General features: G+C 53.8%; 1 protein-coding gene across 6 annotated transcripts in view; it reads right to left on the bottom strand.

The window, feature by feature from the left end:
- LOC144488667 (uncharacterized) overlaps positions 1–21,520 on the bottom strand; it is a 47,036-nt gene that overhangs the window by 7,242 nt on the left and 18,274 nt on the right. For 2 of the 6 annotated variants that reach the window (XR_013496636.1, XM_078206750.1), the window contains exons 4-10: positions 17,191–17,295; positions 15,067–15,171; positions 12,931–13,035; positions 10,815–10,919; positions 8,683–8,787; positions 6,551–6,655; positions 3,887–3,985 (exon numbers count right to left, since the gene is read on the bottom strand). Coding sequence is in view for 4 of the 6 variants with exons in the window: in XM_078206750.1 (XP_078062876.1) it covers positions 3,887–3,985; positions 6,551–6,655; positions 8,683–8,787; positions 10,815–10,919; positions 12,931–13,035; positions 15,067–15,171; positions 17,191–17,295 (729 nt within the window). In the remaining 2 variants the exon portion in view is untranslated. The remainder of the gene's footprint in view (positions 1–3,886; positions 3,986–6,550; positions 6,656–8,682; positions 8,788–10,814; positions 10,920–12,930; positions 13,036–15,066; positions 15,172–17,190; positions 17,296–21,520) is intronic. The other 4 variants (XR_013496637.1, XM_078206751.1, XM_078206752.1 and 1 more) reach the window with 3 other exon arrangements.

Genomic DNA, 21,520 nt, shown 5'->3' with positions numbered 1-21,520 from the left:
GGGGGTTACAGGGATAGGGAGGGAGGTTTGGGTTGGAGGGGGTTACAGGGATAGGGAGAGGGGTCCGAGTTGGAGGAGGTTACAGAGATAGGAAGGGGTGTAGGGGCTGGAGGAGGTTACAGAGATAGGGAGGGGGTGTAGGGACTGGAGGGGGTTACAGGGATAGGGAGGGGGGTTTGGGTTGGAGGGGGTTACAGGGATAGGGAGGGGGGTACGGGTTGGAGGGTGTTACAGGGATAGGGAGGGGGGTACGGGTTGGAGGGGGTTACAGGGATCGGGAGGGGGGTACGGGTTGGAGGGGGTTACAGGGATAGGGAGGGGGGTATGGGTTGGAGGGGGTTACAGGGATAGGGAGGGGGGTACGGGTTGGAGGGGGTTTCAGGGATAGGGAGGGGGGTTTGGGTTGGAGGGGCTTACAGGGATAGGGAGGGGGGTACGGGTTGGAGGGGGTTACAGGGATAGGGAGGGGGGTACGGGTTGGAGGGGGTTACAGGGATAGGGAGGGGGGTACGGGTTGGAGGGGGTTACAGGGATAGGGAGGGGGGTACGGGTTGGAGGGGGTTACAGGGATAGGGAGGGGGGTATGGGTTGGAGGGGGTTACAGGGATAGGGAGGGGGGTACGGGTTGGAGGGGGTTACAGGGATAGGGAGGGGGGTTTGGGTTGGAGGGGGTTACAGGGATAGGGAGGGGGGTATGGGTTGGAGGGGGTTTCAGGGATAGGGAGGGGAGTATGGGTTGGAGGGGGTTTCAGGGATAGGGAGGGGGGTTTGGGTTGGAGGGGGTTACAGGGATAGGGAGGGGAGTATGGGTTGGAGGGGGTTACAGGGATAGGGAGGGGGGTACGGGTTGGAGGGGGTTACAGGGATAGGGAGGGAGGTTTGGGTTGGAGGGGGTTACAGGGATAGGGAGAGGGGTCCGAGTTGGAGGGGGTTACAGGGATGGGGAGGGGGTGTAGGGGCTGGAGGAGGTTACAGAGATAGGGAGGGGGTGTAGGGACTGGAGGGGGTTACAGGGATAGGGAGGGGGGTTTGGGTTGGAGGGGGTTACAGGGATAGGGAGGGGGGGTATGGGTTGGAGGGGGTTACAGGGATAGGGAGGAGGGTACGGGTTGGAGGGGGTTACAGGGATAGGGAGGGGGGTACGGGTTGGAGGGTGTTACAGGGATAGGGAGGGGGGTACGGGTTGGAGGGGGTTACAGGGATCGGGAGGGGGGTACGGGTTGGAGGGGGTTACAGGGATAGGGAGGGGGGTACGGGTTGGAGGGGGTTACAGGGATAGGGAGGGGGGTACGGGTTGGAGGGGGTTACAGGGATAGGGAGGGGAGGGTACGGGTTGGAGGGGGTTTCAGGGATAGGGAGGGGGGTACGGGTTGGAGGGGGTTACAGGGATAGGGAGGGGGGTACGGGTTGGAGGGGGTTACAGGGATAGGGAGGGGGGTACGGGTTGGAGGGGGTTACAGGGATAGGGAGGGGGGTACGGGTTGGAGGGGGTTTCAGGGATAGGGAGGGGGGTACGGGTTGGAGGGGGTTACAGGGATAGGGAGGGGGGTACGGGTTGGAGGGGGTTACAGGGATAGGGAGGGGGGTACGGGTTGGAGGGGGTTACAGGGATAGGGAGGGGGGTACGGGTTGGAGGGGCTTACAGGGATAGGGAGGGGGGTACGGGTTGGAGGGGGTTACAGGGATAGGGAGGGGGGTACGGGTTGGAGGGGGTTTCAGGGATAGGGAGGGGGGTTTGGGTTGGAGGGGGTTACAGGGATAGGGAGGGGAGTATGGGTTGGAGGGGGTTACAGGGATAGGGAGGGGGGTACGGGTTGGAGGGGGTTACAGGGATAGGGAGGGGGGTACGGGTTGGAGGGGGTTACAGGGATAGGGAGGAGGGTACGGGTTGGAGGGGGTTACAGGGATAGGGAGGGGGGTACGGGTTGGAGGGGGTTACAGGGATAGGGAGGGGGGTACGGGTTGGAGGGGGTTACAGGGATAGGGAGGGGGGTACGGGTTGGAGGGGGTTACAGGGATAGGGAGGGGGGTACGGGTTGGAGGGGGTTACAGGGATAGGGAGGGGGGTACGGGTTGGAGGGGGTTACAGGGATAGGGAGGGGGGTACGGGTTGGAGGGGGTTACAGGGATAGGGAGGGGGGTTTGGGTTGGAGGGGCTTACAGGGATAGGGAGGGGGGTACGGGTTGGAAGAGGTTACAGGGATCGGGAGGGGGGTACGGGTTGGAGGGGGTTACAGGGATAGGGAGGGGGGTACGGGTTGGAGGGGGTTACAGGGATAGGGAGGGGGGTACGGGTTGGAGGGGGTTTCAGGGATCGGGAGGGGGGTTTGGGTTGGAGGGGGTTACAGGGATAGGGAGGGGGGTATGGGTTGGAGGGGGTTTCAGGGATAGGGAGAGGGGTTTGGGTTGGAGGGGGTTACAGGGATAGGGAGGGGGGTACGGGTTGGAGGGGGTTACAGGGATAGGGAGGAGGGTACGGGTTGGAGGGGGTTACAGGGATAGGGAGGGGGGTACGGGTTGGAGGGGGTTACAGGGATAGGGAGGGGGGTACGGGTTGGAGGGGGTTACAGGGATAGGGAGGGGGGTACGGGTTGGAGGGGGTTACAGGGATAGGGAGGGGGGTACGGGTTGGAGGGGGTTACAGGGATAGGGAGGGGGGTACGGGTTGGAGGGGGTTACAGGGATAGGGAGGGGGGTACGGGTTGGAGGGGGTTACAGGGATAGGGAGGGGGGTTTGGGTTGGAGGGGCTTACAGGGATAGGGAGGGGGGTACGGGTTGGAAGAGGTTACAGGGATCGGGAGGGGGGTACGGGTTGGAGGGGGTTACAGGGATAGGGAGGGGGGTACGGGTTGGAGGGGGTTACAGGGATAGGGAGGGGGGTACGGGTTGGAGGGGGTTTCAGGGATAGGGAGGGGGGTTTGGGTTGGAGGGGCTTACAGGGATAGGGAGGGGGGTACGGGTTGGAGGGGGTTACAGGGATAGGCAGGGGGGTACGGGTTGGAGGGGGTTACAGGGATAGGGAGGGGGGTACGGGTTGGAGGGGGTTACAGGGATAGGGAGGGGGGTATGGGTTGGCGGGAGTTACAGGGATAGGGAGGGGGGTATGGGTTGGAGGGGGGTATGGGTTGGAGGGGGTTACAGGGATAGGGAGGGGGGTACGGGTTGGAGGGGGTTACAGGGATAGGGAGGGGGGTACGGGTTGGAGGGGGTTTCAGGGATCGGGAGGGGGGTTTGGGTTGGAGGGGGTTACAGGGATAGGGAGGGGGGTATGGGTTGGAGGGGGTTTCAGGGATAGGGAGAGGGGTTTGGGTTGGAGGGGGTTACAGGGATAGGGAGGGGGGTATGGGTTGGAGGGGGTTTCAGGGATAGGGAGGGGAGTATGGGTTGGAGGGGGTTTCAGGGATAGGGAGAGGGGTTTGGGTTGGAGGGGGTTACAGGGATAGGGAGGGGAGTATGGGTTGGAGGGGGTTACAGGGATAGGGAGGGGGGTACAGGTTGGAGGGGGTTACAGGGATAGGGAGGGGGGTACGGGTTGGAGGGGGTTACAGGGATAGGGAGGGGAGTACGGGTTGGAGGGGGTTACAGGGATAGGGAGGGGGGTACGGGTTGGAGGGGGTTACAGGGATCGGGAGGGGGGTACGGGTTGGAGGGGGTTACAGGGATAGGGAGGAGGGTACGGGTTGGAGGGGGTTACAGGGATAGGGAGGGGGGTACGGGTTGGAGGGGGTTTCAGGGATAGGGAGGGGGGTACGGGTTGGAGGGGGTTACAGGGATAGGGAGGGGGGTACGGGTTGGAGGGGGTTACAGGGATAGGGAGGGGGGTACGGGTTGGAGGGGGTTACAGGGATAGGGAGGGGGGTACGGGTTGGAGGGGGTGTTACTCACGCGGGAGTGTGGACTGGGAAGCGGGTGTGTGGTTTGTGCTGGATTTCCTGGAAGAGGTCACATTGTCCTGAATCCACCTGGTCTCCCAGGACGGTGTTCCTGAAATTGAAGCAATTATACAATCAGTTTCACATCCCGGACATCAGAATGGGAGGCCCTTCAGCCCCTCGAGCCGTTCAATCCCAGGGAGGAGGAAGCTGTATTCGCAATGGCACCAGGGACCCCCTGTTCTCCCCCCTCCTTCACTCCTTCAACATCTGCCACCCGACTGGGTCAACCTTTTAATGATTATTCATCAGATTGGCAGAGACTGGAAAGTGAGGCAACTTCTTACTGCTGTTCCCCACCCCAATGCCCCTGGCACTGGGCTGGATGGGGTGTGTGAGCGGGAATGGAGGGAGGGAGGCGGACGAGGGGGCGTTACTTACCTGGCAGGGTGGCGGTGACAGTTGCGAGGGTGACGTTGGGTTGGTTGGCATTTGGCACAGTGGCAGTAATTCCCCCAGATAGAGACGTCCCATTGGCCAAGACACCGAGAGACAGCGAGACAGAGGGGATTGGACAGATACTATCTCACTTCCACCTGACAACATTTCAACAGGAGGCCATTCTGCCCTTCCAGCTGGCCGCCCCGTCCAGTACTGCCCTGGCTGACCTTCGACCTCAACCCCACATTCTCCACCCTCTCCCTCGCACCCCCCCCCCCCCACGCCTTCACCCACCCCCACCCCCCCACCCCCCCACCCCCCGGCAATTCCTGCAGTTCGGAATATTCTGGGTGACAGAGCATTTCCTGCTGTCTGAGCCGGAAAATTCCAGAGATTCACAAACCTCGGAGTGACGTCTAAGATGACCGACCCCTCAACCTGTAACCCATTCCCCTGAGACCTGTGACCCCTCACCCTGGGACCTGTGACCCCTCACCCTGGGACTTGTGACCCCCCACCCTGGGACCTGTGACCCCTCACCCTGGGACTTGTGACCCCCCACCCTGGGACTTGTGACCCCTCACCCTGGGACTTGTGACCCCTCACCCTGGGACCTGTGACCCCTCACCCTGGGACCTGTGACCCCTCACCCTGGGACTTGTGACCCCTCACCCTGGGACCTGTGCCCCCTCACCCTGGGATCAGTGACCCCTCACACTGGGACTTGTAACCCCTCACCCTGGGACCTGTGACCCCTCACCCTGGAACCAGTGACCTCTAACCCTGGGACTGGTGACCCCTAACCTTGGGACCTCTGATCCCTCACCCTGGGACTGGCGACCCCTCACCCCAGGACTGGCGACCCCTCACCCTGGGACTGGCGACCCCTCACCCTGGGACTGGTGACCCCTCACCCTGGGACCTGGGACCCCTCACCCTGGAACCTGTGACCCCTCACCCTGGGACTGTGACCCCTCACCCTGGGACCTCTGACCCCTCACCCTCGGACTGGTGACCCCACACCCTGGGAGCTGTGGCCACTCATAGAGTCATTGAGTCATAGAAGTTTACAGCATGGAAACGGGCCCTTCGGCCCAACTTGTCCATGCCGCCCTGTTTTTACCACTAAGCTCGTCCCAAATTCCCATGTGTGGCCCATATCCCTCTATATCCATCGTACCCATGTAACTATCTAAATGCTTTTTAAAAGACAAAATTGGACCCGCCTCTACTACTGCCTCTGGCAGCTTGTTCCAGACACTCACCACCCTCTGTGTGAAAAAATTGCCCCCTGGACACTTTTCTTTCTCTCCTCTCTCACCTTAAACCGATGCCCTCTAGTTTTAGAATCCCCAACCTTTGGGAAAAGATATTGATTATCTCGCTGATCTGTGCCACTCATTATTTTACAGACCTCTATAAGATCATCCCTCAGCCTCCTACGCTCCCGAGAAAAAAGTCCCAGTCTATCCAGCCTCTCCTCGTAACTCAAACCATCAAGTCCCGGTAGCATCCTAGTAAATCTTTTCTGCATTCTTTCTAGTTTAATAATATCCTTTCTATAATAGGGTGACCAGAACTGTACACAGTATTCCAAGTGTGGCCTTACCAATGTTTTGTACAACTTCAACAAGACGTCCCAACTCCTGTATTCAATGTTCTGACCGATGAAACCAAGCATGCCGAATGCCTTCTTCACCACTCTGTCCACCTGTGACTCCACTTTCAAGGAGCTATGAACATGTACCCACAGATCTTTGTTCTGTAACTTTCCCCAATCCCCACCATTAACTGAGTAAGTCCTGCCCTGGTTCAATCTACCAAAATGCATCACCTCGCATTTGTCTAAATTAAACTCCATCTGCCATTCGTCAACACACTGGCCCAATTGATCAAGATCCCGTTGCAATTGGAGAGAACCTTCCTCACTGTCCACTATGCCACCAATCTTGGTGTCATCTGCAAACTTACTAACCGTGCCTCCTATATTCTCATCCAAATCATTAATATAAATGACAAATAACAGTGGGCCCAGCACTGATCCCTGAGGCACACCGCTGGTCACAGGCCTCCAGTTTGAAAAACAACTCTCTACAACCACCCTCTGGCTTTTCCCTGCAGCTCTTTTTAAACAAAGGCACAACATTTGCCACCCTCCAATCTTCAGGCACAGAGGTGTCCTGGAGATTGGTATCTGATTTGTGCAAACCCCGTGCCCCACCCCGGCGTTACTTACCTGGCAGGGTGGCGGTGACAGTTGCGAGGGTGACGTTGGGTTGGTTGGCATTTGGCACAGTGGCAGTAATTTCCCCAGATAGAGACGTCCCATTGGGCAGGACACCTAGAGACAGCGAGACAGAGGGGATTGGACAGATATTATCTCACTTCCACCTGACAACGTTTCAACAGGAGGCCATTCTGCCCTTCCAGCTGGCCGCCCCATCCAGTACTGCCCTGGCTGACCTTCGACCTCAACCATTCATTCCCCGCCCTCTCCCTCGGCGCCCAGCAACATGTTTCCCCCCCCACCCACCCAGCTCCCCTGCCCCGCAGTCCGGAATGTTAATGACGGAGCGTTCTCTGAGCCAGAAAATTCCAGAGATAGAACATAGAACATAGAACAGTACAGCACAGAACAGGCCCTTCGGCCCACGATGTTGTGCCGAGCTTTATCTGAAACCAAGATCAAGCTATCCCACTCCCTATCATCCTGGTGTGCTCCATGTGCCTATCCAATAACCGTTTAAATGTTCCTAAAGTGTCTGACTCCACTATCACTGCAGTCAGTCCATTCCACACCCCAACCACTCTCTGCATAAAGAACCTACCTACCTCTGATATCCTTCCTATATCTCCCACCACGAACCCTATAGTTATGCCCCCTTGTAATAGCTCCATCCACCCGAGGAAATAGTCTTTGAACGTTCACTCTATCTATCCCCTTCATCATTTTATAAACCTCGATTAAGTCTCCCCTCAGCCTCCTCCACTCCAGAGAGAACAGCCCCAGCTCCCCCAACCTTTCCTCATATGACCTACCCTCCAAACCAGGCAGCATCCTGGTAAATCTCCTCTGCACTCTTTCCAGCGCTTCCACATCCTTCTTATAGTGAGGTGACCAGAACTGCACACAATATTCCAAATGTGGTCTCACCAAGGTCCTGTACAGTTGCAGCATAACCCCACGGCTCTTAAACTCAATCCCCTGTTAATAAAAGGTAACACACTATAGGCCTTCTTCACAGCTCTATCCACTTGAGTGGCAACCTTTAGAGATCTGTGGATATGGACCCCAAGATCTCTCTGTTCCTCCACAGTCTTCAGAACCTTACTTTTGACCCTGTAATCCACATTTAAATTAGTCCGACCAAAATGAATCACCTCACATTCATCAGGGTTAAACTCCATTTGCCATTTTTCAGCCCAGCTTTGCATCCTGTCTATGTCTCTTTGCAGCCTACAACAGCCCTCCACCTCATCCACTACCCCACCAATCTTGGTGTCATCAGCAAATTTACTGATCCACCCTTCAGCCCCCTCCTCTAAGTCATTAATAAAAATCACAAAGAGCAGAGGACCAAGCACTGATCCCTGCGGCACTCCGCTAGCAACCTGCCTCCAGTCCGAAAATTTTCCATCCACCACCACCCTCTGTCTTTGATCAGATATGATGTGGAGACATTGCATAATCTCACTAGCTGTTCTGTCTGGAGACAATACACATCTCTTTAACCTGTGTTTAATGCTCCCTCCACCCACATTATCTGTACCTTTTAAGACCTGGCTGGCTGTAGAGATTTGCATTCTAATTAGTATTCTGTAACTTGATTTCTGTGTCTGTGCACTGTTGGAGAACAGAGACCACTCCATCTGACGAAGGAGCAGCGCTCCGAAAGCTTATGGTATTTGCTACCAAATAAACCTGTTGGACTTTAACCTGGTGTTGTGAGACTTCTTACTTCGATCAGATAGCCAGTTACCTATCCAATCTGCCAACTTCCCCTCTATCCCACATCTCCATGTAGACAACATCAACTGCACTGCCGTCATCTACCTTCTTGGTTACCCCTTCAAAAAACTCAATCAAATTTGTGAGACATGATTTTCCACTCACAAAGCCATGCTGACAGTTCCTAATCAGTCCTTGCGCCTCTAAATGCCTGTAGATCCTGTCTCACAAAATACCTTCCAACAATTTACCCACCACAGATGTGAGGCTCACCGGCCTGTAGTTCCCAGGCTTTTCCCTGCAGCTCTTTTTAAACAAAGGCACAACATTTGCCACTCTCCAATCTTCAGGCACAGAGGTATCCTGGAGATTGGTATCTGATTTGTGCAAACCCCGTGCCCCACCCCGGCATTACTTACCTGGCAGGGTGGCGTTGACAGTTGCGAGGGTGACGTTGGGTTGGTTGGCATTTGGCACAGTGGCAGTAATTTCCCCAGATAGAGACGTCCCATTGGGCAGGATACCTAGAGACAGCGAGACAGAGGGGATTGGTCAGATACTATCTCACTTCCACCTGACAACGTTTCAACAGGAGGCCATTCTGCCCTTCCAGCTGGCCGCCCCATCCAGTACTGCCCTGGCTGACCTTCGACCTCAACCATTCATTCCCCGCCCTCTCCCTCGGCGCCCAGCAACATGTTTCCCCCCCCACCCACCCAGCTCCCCTGCCCCGCAGTCCGGAATGTTAATGACGGAGCGTTCTCTGAGCCAGAAAATTCCAGAGATAGAACATAGAACATAGAACAGTACAGCACAGAACAGGCCCTTCGGCCCACGATGTTGTGCCGAGTTTTATCTGAAACCAAGATCAAGCTATCCCACTCCCTATCATCCTGGTGTGCTCCATGTGCCTATCCAATAACCGTTTAAATGTTCCTAAAGTGTCTGACTCCACTATCACTGCAGGCAGTCCATTCCACACCCCAACCACTCTCTGCATAAAGAACCTACCTACCTCTGATATCCTTCCTATATCTCCCACCATGAACCCTATAGTTATGCCCCCTTGTAATAGCTCCATCCACCCGAGGAAATAGTCTTTGAACGTTCACTCTATCTATCCCCTTCATCATTTTATAAACCTCGATTAAGTCTCCCCTCAGCCTCCTCCACTCCAGAGAGAACAGCCCCAGCTCCCCCAACCTTTCCTCATAAGACCTACCCTCCAAACCAGGCAGCATCCTGGTAAATCTCCTCTGCACTCTTTCCAGCGCTTCCACATCCTTCTTATAGTGAGGTGACCAGAACTGCACACAATATTCCAAATGTGGTCTCACCAAGGTCCTGTACAGTTGCAGCATAACCCCACGGCTCTTAAACTCAATCCCCTGTTAATAAAAGCTAACACACTATAGGCCTTCTTCACAGCTCTATCCACTTGAGTGGCAACCTTTAGAGATCTGTGGATATGGACCCCAAGATCTCTCTGTTCCTCCACAGTCTTCAGAACCCTACCTTTGACCCTGTAATCCACATTTAAATTAGTCCTACCAAAATGAATCACCTCACATTTATCAGGGTTAAACTCCATTTGCCATTTTTCAGCCCAGCTTTGCATCCTATCTATGTCTCTTTGCAGCCTACAACAGCCCTCCACCTCATCCACTACCCCACCAATCTTGGTGTCATCAGCAAATTTACTGATCCACCCTTCAGCCCCCTCCTCTAAGTCATTAATAAAAATCACAAAGAGCAGAGGACCAAGCACTGATCCCTGTGGCACTCCGCTAGCAACCTGCCTCCAGTCCGAAAATTTTCCATCCACCACCACCCTCTGTCTTCGATCAGATATGATGTGGAGACATTGCATAATCTCACTGGCTGTTCTGTCTGGAGACAATACACATCTCTTTAACCTGTGTTTAATGCTCCCTCCACCCACATTATCTGTACCTTTTAAGACCTGGCTGGCTGTAGAGATTTGCATTCTAATTAGTATTCTGTAACTTGATTTCTGTGTCTGTGCACTGTTGGAGAACAGAGACCACTCCATCTGACGAAGGAGCAGCGCTCCGAAAGCTTATGGTATTTGCTACCAAATAAACCTGTTGGACTTTAACCTGGTGTTGTGAGACTTCTTACTTCGCTCAGATAGCCAGTTACCTATCCAATCTGCCAACTTCCCCTCTATCCCACATCTCCATGTAGACAACATCAACTGCACTGCCGTCATCTACCTTCTTGGTTACCCCTTCAAAAAACTCAATCAAATTTGTGAGACATGATTTTCCACTCACAAAGCCATGCTGACAGTTCCTAATCAGTCCTTGCGTCTCTAAATGCCTGTAGATCCTGTCTCACAAAATACCTTCCAACAACTTACCCACCACAGATGTGAGGCTCACCGGCCTGTAGTTCCCAGGCTTTTCCCTGCAGCTCTTTTTAAACAAAGGCACAACATTTGCCACCCTCCAATCTTCAGGCACAGAGGTATCCTGGAGATTGGTATCTGATTTGTGCAAACCCCGTGCCCCACCCCGGCATTACTTACCTGGCAGGGTGGCGTTGACAGTTGCGAGGGTGACGTTGGGTTGGTTGGCATTTGGCACAGTGGCAGTAATTCCCCCAGATAGAGACGTCCCATTGGGCAGAACACCTAGAGACAGCGAGACAGAGGGGATTGGACAGATATTATCTCACTTCCACCTGACAACGTTTCAACAGGAGGCCATTCTGCCCTTCCAGCTGGCCGCCCCATCCAGTACTGCCCTGGCTGACCTTCGACCTCAACCATTCATTCCCCGCCCTCTCCCTCGGCGCCCAGCAACATGTTTCCCCCCCCACCCACCCAGCTCCCCTGCCCCGCAGTCCGGAATGTTAATGACGGAGCGTTCTCTGAGCCAGAAAATTCCAGAGATAGAACATAGAACATAGAACAGTACAGCACAGAACAGGCCCTTCGGCCCACGATGATGTGCCGAGCTTTATCTGAAACCAAGATCAAGCTATCATCCTGGTGTGCTCCATGTGCCTATCCAATAACCGCTTAAATGTTCCTAAAGTGTCTGACTCCACTATCACTGCAGGCAGTCCATTCCACACCCCAACCACTCTCTGCGTAAAGAACCTACCTCTGATATCCTTCCTATATCTCCCACCACGAACCCTATAGTTATGCCCCCTTGTAATAGCTCCATCCACCCGAGGAAATAGTCTTTGAACGTTCACTCTATCTATCCCCTTCATCATTTTATAAACCTCGATTAAGTCTCCCCTCAGCCTCCTCCACTCCAGAGAGAACAGCCCCAGCTCCCCCAACCTTTCCTCATAAGACCTACCCTCCAAACCAGGCAGCATCCAGGTAAATCTCCTCTGCACTCTTTCCAGCGCTTCCACATCCTTCTTATAGTGAGGTGACCAGAACTGCACACAATATTCCAAATGTGGTCTCACCAAGGTCCTGTACAGTTGCAGCATAACCCCACGGCTCTTAAACTCCAACCCCCTGTTAATAAAAGCTAATACACTATAGGCCTTCTTCACAGCTCTATCCACTTGAGTGGCAACCTTTAGAGATCTGTGGATATGGACCCCAAGATCTCTCTGTTCCTCCACAGTCTTCAGAACCAGACCTTTGACCCTGTAATCCACATTTAAATTAGTCCGACCAAAATGAATCATCTCACATTTATCAGGGTTAAACTCCATTTGCCATTTTTCAGCCCAGCTTTGCATCCTATCTATGTCTCTTTGCAGCCTACAACAGCCCTCCACCTCATCCACTACCCCACCAATCTTGGTGTCATCAGCAAATTTACTGATCCACCCTTCAGCGCCCTCCTCTAAGTCATTAATAAAAATCACAAAGAGCAGAGGACCAAGAACTGATCCCTGTGGCACTCCGCTAGCAACCTGCCTCCAGTCCGAAAATTTTCCATCCACCACCACCCTCTGTCTTCGATCAGATATGATGTGGAGACATTGCATAATCTCACTAGCTGTTCTGTCTGGAGACAATACACATCTCTTTAACCTGTGTTTAATGCTCCCTCCACCCACATTATCTGTACCTTTTAAGACCTGGCTGGCTGTTGAGATTTGCATTCTAATCAGTATTCTGTAACTTGATTTCTGTGTCTGTGCACTGTTGGAGAACAGAGACCACTCCATCTGACGAAGGAGCAGCGCTCCGAAAGCTTATGGTATTTGCTACCAAATAAACCTGTTGGACTTTAACCTGGTGTTGTGAGACTTCTTACTTCGCTCAGATAGCCAGTTACCTATCCAATCTGCCAACTTCCCCTCTATCCCACATCTCCATGTAGACAACATCAACTGCACTGCCGTCATCTACCTTCTTGGTTACCCCTTCAAAAACTCAATCAAATTTGTGAGACATGATTTTCCACTCACAAAGCCATGCTGACAGTTCCTAATCAGTCCTTGCGTCTCTAAATGCCTGTAGATCCTGTCTCACAAAATACCTTCCAACAACTTACCCACCACAGATGTGAGGCTCACCGGCCTGTAGTTCCCAGGCTTTTCCCTGCAGCTCTTTTTAAACAAAGGCACAACATTTGCCACCCTCCAATCTTCAGGCACAGAGGTGTCCTGGAGATTGGTATCTGATTTGTGCAAACCCCGTGCCCCACCCCGGCATTACTTACCTGGCAGGGTGGCGTTGACAGTTGCGAGGGTGACGTTGGGTTGGTTGGCATTTGGCACAGTGGCAGTAATTCCCCCAGATAGAGACGTCCCATTGGGCAGGATACCTAGAGACAGCGAGACAGAGGGGATTGGTCAGATACTATCTCACTTCCACCTGACAACGTTTCAACAGGAGGCCATTCTGCCCTTCCAGCTGGCCGCCCCGTCCAGTACTGCCCTGGCTGACCTTCGACCTCAACCATTCATTCCCCGCCCTCTCCCTCGGCGCCCAGCAACATGTTTCCCCCCCCACCCACCCAGCTCCCCTGCCCCGCAGTCCGGAATGTTAATGACGGAGCGTTCTCTGAGCCAGAAAATTCCAGAGATAGAACATAGAACATAGAACATAGAACAGTACAGCACAGAACAGGCCCTTCGGCCCACGATGATGTGCCGAGCTTTATCTGAAACCAAGATCAAGCTATCCCACTCCCTATCATCCTGGTGTGCTCCATGTGCCTATCCAATAACCGCTTAAATGTTCCTAAAGTGTCTGACTCCACTATCACTGCAGGCAGTCCATTCCACACCCCAACCACTCTCTGCGTAAAGAACCTACCTCTGATATCCTTCCTATATCTCCCACCACGAACCCTATAGTTATGCCCCCTTGTAATAGCTCCATCCACCCGAGGAAATAGTCTTTGAACGTTCACTCTATCTATCCCCTTCATCATTTTATAAACCTCTATTAAGTCTCCCCTCAATCTCCTCCGCTCCAGAGAGAACAGCCCTAGCTCCCTCAACCTTTCCTCATAAGACCTACCCTCCAAACCAGGCAGCATCCTGGTAAATCTCCTCTGCACTCTTTCCAGCGCTTCCACATCCTTCTTATGGTGAGGTGACCAGAACTGCACACAATATTCCAAATGTGGTCTCACCAAGGTCCTGTACAGTTGCAGCATAACCCCACGGCTCTTAAACTCCAACCCCCTGTTAATAAAAGCTAATACACTATAGGCCTTCTTCACAGCTCTATCCACTTGAGTGGCAACCTTTAGAGATCTGTGGATATGGACCCCAAGATCTCTCTGTTCCTCCACAGTCTTCAGAACCTTACCTTTGACCCTGTAATCCACATTTAAATTAGTCCGACCAAAATGAATCATCTCACATTTATCAGGGTTAAACTCCATTTGCCATTTTTCAGCCCAGCTTTGCATCCTATCTATGTCTCTTTGCAGCCTACAACAGCCCTCCACCTCATCCACTACTCCACCAATCTTGGTGTCATCAGCAAATTTACTGATCCACCCTTCAGCGCCCTCCTCTAAGTCATTAATAAAAATCACAAAGAGCAGAGGACCAAGAACTGATCCCTGTGGCACTCCGCTAGCAACCTGCCTCCAGTCCGAAAATTTTCCATCCACCACCACCCTCTGTCTTTGATCAGATATGATGTGGAGATCTTGCATAATCTCACTAGCTGTTCTGTCTGGAGACAATACACATCTCTTTAACCTGTGTTTAATGCTCCCTCCACCCACATTATCTGTACCTTTTAAGACCTGGCTGGCTGTTGAGATTTGCATTCTAATTAGTATTCTGTAACTTGATTTCTGTGTCTGTGCACTGTTGGAGAACAGAGACCACTCCATCTGACGAAGGAGCAGCGCTCCGAAAGCTTATGGTATTTGCTACCAAATAAACCTGTTGGACTTTAACCTGGTGTTGTGAGACTTCTTACTTCGCTCAGATAGCCAGTTACCTATCCAATCTGCCAACTTCCCCTCTATCCCACATCTCCATGTAGACAACATCAACTGCACTGCCGTCATCTACCTTCTTGGTTACCCCTTCAAAAAACTCAATCAAATTTGTGAGACATGATTTTCCACTCACAAAGCCATGCTGACTGTCCCCAATCAGTACTTGCGTCTCTAAATGCCTGTAGATCCTGTCTCACAAAATACCTTCCAACAATTTACCCACCACAGATGTGAGGCTCACCGGCCTGTAGTTCCCAGGCTTTTCCCTGCAGCCCTTTTTAAACAAAGGCACAACATTTGCCACTCTCCAATCTTCAGGCACAGAGGTGTCCTGGAGATTGGTATCTGATTTGTGCAAACCCCGTGCCCCACCCCGGCGTTACTTACCTGGCAGGGTGGCGTTGACAGTTGCGAGGGTGCCATTGGGTTGGTTGGCATTTGGCACAGTGGCAGTAATTCCCCCAGATAGAGACGTCCCATTGGGCAGGACACCTAGAGACAGCGAGACAGAGGGGATTGGTCAGATACTATCTCACTTCCACCTGACAACGTTTCAACAGGAGGCCATTCTGCCCTTCCAGCTGGCCGCCCCGTCCAGTACTGCCCTGGCTGACCTTCGACCTCAACCATTCATTCCCTGCCCTCTCCCTCGGCGCCCAGCAACATGTTTCCCCCCCCACCCACCAGCTCCCCTGCCCCGCAGTCCGGAATGTTAATGACGGAGCGTTCTCTGAGCCAGAAAATTCCAGAGATAGAACATAGAACAGTACAGCACAGAACAGGCCCTTCGGCCCACGATGTTGTGCCGAGCTTTATCTGAAACCAAGATCAAGCTATCCCACTCCCTATCATCCTGGTGTGCTCCATGTGCCTATCCAATAACCGCTTAAATGTTCCTAAAGTGTCCGACTCCACTATCACTGCAGGCAGTCCATTCCACACCCCAACCACTCTCTGCGTAAAGAACCTACCTACCTCTGATATCCTTCCTATATCTCCCACCACGAACCCTATAGTTATGCCCCCTTGTAATAGCTCCATCCACCCGAGGAAATAGTCTTTGAACGTTCACTCTATCTATCCCCTTCATCATTTTATAAACCTCGATTAAGTCTCCCCTCAGCCTCCTCCACTCCAGAGAGAACAGCCCCAGCTCCCCCAACCTTTCCTCATAAGACCTACCCTCCAAACCAGGCAGCATCCAGGTAAATCTCCTCTGCACTCTTTCCAGCGCTTCCACACCCTTCTTATAGTGAGGTGACCAGAACTGCACACAATATTCCAAATGTGGTCTCACCAAGGTCCTGTACAGTTGCAGCATAACCCCACGGCTCTTAAACTCCAACCCCCTGTTAATAAAAGCTAATACACTATAGGCCTTCTTCACAGCTCTATCCACTTGAGTGGCAACCTTTAGAGATCTGTGGATATGGACCCCAAGATCTCTCTGTTCCTCCACAGTCTTCAGAACCAGACCTTTGACCCTGTAATCCACATTTAAACTAGTCCGACCAAAATGAATCATCTCACATTTATCAGGGTTAAACTCCATTTGCCATTTTTCAGCCCAGCTTTGCATCCTATCTATGTCTCTTTGCAGCCTACAACAGCCCTCCACCTCATCCACTACCCCACCAATCTTGGTGTCATCAGCAAATTTACTGATCCACCCTTCAGCCCCCTCCTCTAAGTCATTAATAAAAATCACAAAGAGCAGAGGACCAAGAACTGATCCCTGTGGCACTCCGCTAGCAACCTGCCTCCAGTCCGAAAATTTTCCATCCACCACCACCCTCTGTCTTCGATCAGATATGATGTGGAGACATTGCATAATCTCACTGGCTGTTCTGTCTGGAGACAATACACATCTCTTTTCCCTGTGTTTAATGCTCCCTCCACCCACATTATCTGTACCTTTTAAGACCTGGCTGGCTGTTGAGATTTGCATTCTAATTAGTATTCTGTAACTTGATTTCTGTGTCTGTGCACTGTTGGAGAACAGAGACCACTCCATCTGACGAAGGAGCAGCGCTCCGAAAGCTTATGGTATTTGCTACCAAATAAACCTGTTGGACTTTAACCTGGTGTTGTGAGACTTCTTACTTCGCTCAGATAGCCAGTTACCTATCCAATCTGCCAACTTCCCCTCTATCCCACATCTCCATGTAGACAACATCAACTGCACTGCCCTCATCTACCTTCTTGGTTACCCCTTCAAAAACTCAATCAAATTTGTGAGACATGATTTTCCACTCACAAAGCCATGCTGACTGTCCCTAATCAATCCTTGCGTCTCTAAATGCCTGTAGATCCTGTCTCACAAAATACCTTCCAACAACTAACCCACCACAGATGTGAGGCTCACCGGCCTGTAGTTCCCAGGCTTTTCCCTGCAGCTCTTTTTAAACAAAGGCACAACATTTGCCACCCTCCAATCTTCAGGCACAGAGGTGTCCTGGAGATTGGTATCTGATTTGTGCAAACCCCGTGCCCCACCCCGGCGTTACTTACCTGGCAGGGTGGCGGTGACAGTTGCGAGGGTGACGTTGGGTTGGTTGGCATTTGGCACAGTGGCAGTAATTCCCCCAGATAGAGACGTCCCATTGGGCAGGATACCTAGAGACAGCGAGACAGAGGGGATTGGACAGATATTATCTCACTTCCACCTGACAACGTTTCAACAGGAGGCCATTCTGCCCTTCCAGCTGGCCGCCCCATCCAGTACTGCCCTGGCTGACCTTCGACCTCAACCATTCATTCCCCGCCCTCTCCCTCGGCGCCCAGCAACATGTTTCCCCCCCCACCCACCCAGCTCCCCTGCCCCGCAGTCCGGAATGTTAATGACGGAGCGTTCTCTGAGCCAGAAAATTCCAGAGATAGAACATAGAACAGTACAGCACAGAACAGGCCCTTCGGCCCACGATGTTGTGCCGAGCTTTATCTGAAACCAAGATCAAGCTATCCCACTCCCTATCATCCTGGTGTGCTCCATGTGCCTATCCAATAACCGCTTAAATGTTCCTAAAGTGTCTGATTCCACTATCACTGCAGGCAGTCCATTCCACACCCCAACCACTCTCTGCGTAAAGAACCTACCTCTGATATCCTTCCTATATCTCCCACCATGAACCCTATAGTTATGCCCCCTTGTAATAGCTCCATCCACCCGAGGAAATAGTCTTTGAACGTTCACTCTATCTATCCCCTTCATCATTTTATAAACCTCTATTAAGTCTCCCCTCAGCCTCCTCCACTCCAGAGAGAACAGCCCCAGCTCCCCCAACCTTTCCTCATAAGACCTACCCTCCAAACCAGGCAGCATCCTGGTAAATCTCCTCTGCACTCTTTCCAGCGCTTCCACATCCTTCTTATAGTGAGGTGACCAGAACTGCACACAATATTCCAAATGTGGTCTCACCAAGGTCCTGTACAGTTGCAGCATAACCCCACGGCTCTTAAACTCCAACCCCTTGTTAATAAAAGCTAACACACTATAGGCCTTCTTCACAGCTCTATCCACTTGAGTGGCAACCTTTAGAGATCTGTGGATATGGACCCCAAGATCTCTCTGTTCCTCCACAGTCTTCAGAACCCTACCTTTGACCCTGTAATCCACATTTAAACTAGTCCGACCAAAATGAATCATCTCACATTTATCAGGGTTAAACTCCATTTGCCATTTTTCAGCCCAGCTTTGCATCCTATCTATGTCTCTTTGCAGCCTACAACAGCCCTCCACCTCATCCACTACCCCACCAATCTTGGTGTCATCAGCAAATTTACTGATCCACCCTTCAGCCCCCTCCTCTAAGTCATTAATAAAAATCACAAAGAGCAGAGGACCAAGCACTGACCCCTGTGGCACTCCGCTAGCAACCTGCCTCCAGTCCGAAAATTTTCCATCGAACACCACCCTCTGTCTTCGATCAGACCGCCAGTTACCTATCCAATCGGCCAGCTTTCCCTCTATCCCACACCTCCTCACTTTCATCATAAGCCGACCATGGGGGACCTTATCAAATGCCTTACTAAAATCCATGTATATGACATCAACTGCCCTACCTTCATCAACACACTTAGTTACCTCCTCAAAAAATTAATTCAAATTTGTGAGGCACGACTTGCCCTTCACGAATCCGTGCTGACTATCCCAGATTATTCCGCATCTTTCTAAATGGTCGTAAATCCCATCCCTAAGGACCTTTTCCATCAATTTACCAACCACCGAAGTAAGACTAACCGGTCTATAATTACCAGGGTCATTTCTATTCCCTTTCTTAAACAGAGGAACAACATTCACCATTCTCCAGTCCTCTGGCACCATCCCCGTGGACAGTGAGGACCCAAAGATCAAAGCCAAAGGCTCTGCAATCTCATCCCTTGCCTCCCAAAGAATCCTCGGATACATGTCATCAGGCCCAGGGGACTTATCGACCTTCAGTTTATTCGAAACTGCCAGGACAACCTCCCTCCGAACATCTATTTCCTCCAGCCTATTAGCCTGTAACACCTTCTCTTCCTCAAAAACATGGCCCCTCTCCTTGGTGAACACTGAAGAAAAGTATTCATTCATCACCTCGCCTATCTCTACTGACTCCATACACAAGTTCCCACTACTGTCCTTGACCGGCCCTAACCTCACCCTGGTCATTCTTGTATTCCTCACATAAGAGTAAAAAGCCTTGGGGTTTTCCTTGATCCGACCCGCCAAGGACTTCTCGTGTCCACTCCTAGCTCTCCTAAGCCCCTTTTTCAGCTCATTCCTTGCTAACTTGTAACCCTCAATCGAGCCATTTGAACCTTGTTTCCTCATCCCTACATAAGCTTCCCTCTTCCTTTTCACAAGACATTCCACCTCTTTCGTGAACCATGGTTCCCTCACTCGGCCATTTCCTCCCTGCCTGACAGGGACATACCTATCAAGGACACCCAGTATTTGTTCCTTGAAAAAGTTCCACTTTTCATGAGTTCCTTTCCCTGACAGTTTCTGTTCCCAACTTATGCCCCCTAATTCTTGCCTTGAGATTCGGCACCCTGGGAGTGAAGTCCAAAATGACCGACCCCTGACCCTGGGACCTGTGACTCCTCACCCGGGACTGGTGACCTCATGCTGCGACCTGTGACCCCTCACCCTGGGACTCCCCACCCTCCCCCACTCCCCCTCACTCCCTCCTCCCCCCACACGCCCCCCCAATCCCCCCCTCCAACCCACTCCCCCTCCTCCCCTCCACTCCCCCCACTCCCCCCGACTCCACCCATTCCCCCCCACACGCCCCACACTCCGTCCTCCCACCCCACTCCCCCCTGCCCACCCACCCCCCCACTCACCCCTCACCACCCCACTCCCCCCCACTCCCCCCCACTCCCCCCTGCCCCCCCACTCCCCCCCACTCCCCACTCACCCCCCACTCCCCCCCACTCCCCACTCACCCCCACTCCCCCCCACTCCCTCCCACTCCCCCCCACTCCCCTCTGCCCCCCCACTCCCCCCTCACCCCCCACTCCCCCCCACTCCTTCCCACTCCTCTCCCACTCACCCTGCCCCCCTCCCCAACTCCCCCCACTCCCCCCAGTACCCCATGCCCCCGCCACTCCCCTGCACTCCCCCCACTCCCCCCTTCCTGCTCCGCCCTCTCCTCCCCTCCCGCCCCACTTGCCCCACTCCTCTCCACTCCCCTCCCACTCCCCACACCCCCCCACTCTTCCCGTCCCCCACTCCCCTCCCACTCCCCCCACCCCACTTCCCCCCTCTCCCCCACTTCCCCCACTCCTCCCTCCCCCCACTCGCCTCCCACTCCCCTCCCACACCCCTCCCACTCCCCCCACCCCCTTCCTCCCTCTACCCCACTCCCCCCATTAACCCCAATCCCCTACCACTCCCCCCCACTACCCCCACTCCTCCCTCCCCCCACTCACCCTCCCACTCCCCTCCCACTCCCTCCACCCCACTTCCCCCTCTCCCCCACTCCCCCCCACTACCCCCACTCCTCCCTCCCCCCACTCGCCTCCCACTCCCCTCCCACTCCCCCCACCCCCTTCCTCCCTCTACCCCACTCCCCCCATTAACCCCAATCCCCTACCACTCCCACCCACTGCCCCCACCCCCTCCCCCCACTCGCCTCCCACTCCCCCCTCCCCACCACTCCCCCACATTCACCCTTTTCCCTCCCACTCCCCCCCGCTCCACTCCTCCCCCCCACTCCCCCCACTCCTCCCACCCCCTCCACTCCCCCCACTCCTCCCACCCCCTCCAATCCCCTCACTCCCCCCACTCCTCCCACCCCCTCCACTCCCCCCATTCCCCCACTCCTCCCTCCCCCCACTCACCCACCTACTCACTCCCTCACTCCCCTCCACTCACCCCTCCTCTCCTGCACTTCCCTCTGTCCCCCACTCCCCTCCCACACCCCCCACTCCCCCACACTCTGCCCCTCACTCCCCCCCCACTGGCCCCATTCCCCCCAACTCCGCTCCTCCACCCACTCCCCCCCTCACTCCCCCTCGCCCCTCCGCACTCCACCCTCCCTCCCCATTCCCCCCCACTCCCTGGCTATCCCCCACTCACCCCACTCCCCCCCACTCCACCCCTCCACACACTCCCACCTCACTCCCCCCCACCCCCCCACACTCCCCCCTCCCCCCCCACTCTTCCACCTTCTCCCCCATTCTCCCCCCACTCCCCCTCGCACTCCCCCCCCACCCCCCTCACTCCCCCCATTCCCCCCCACCCCCTCTCCCTCCCCTCCCCCCACTTCCCCCCTCCGGCAATCCACTGGCAACAATGGCCAGTCTTCAGAAAGCTCCAATTCACCCCCCACCCCAACCCAAATGTTATTGGGGG

The sequence above is a fragment of the Mustelus asterias genome, unplaced genomic scaffold (genome assembly GCF_964213995.1).
Source record: "Mustelus asterias unplaced genomic scaffold, sMusAst1.hap1.1 HAP1_SCAFFOLD_1753, whole genome shotgun sequence".
NCBI lineage: Eukaryota > Metazoa > Chordata > Chondrichthyes > Carcharhiniformes > Triakidae > Mustelus > Mustelus asterias.
This window is presented reverse-complemented; position numbering and strand designations above follow the sequence as displayed.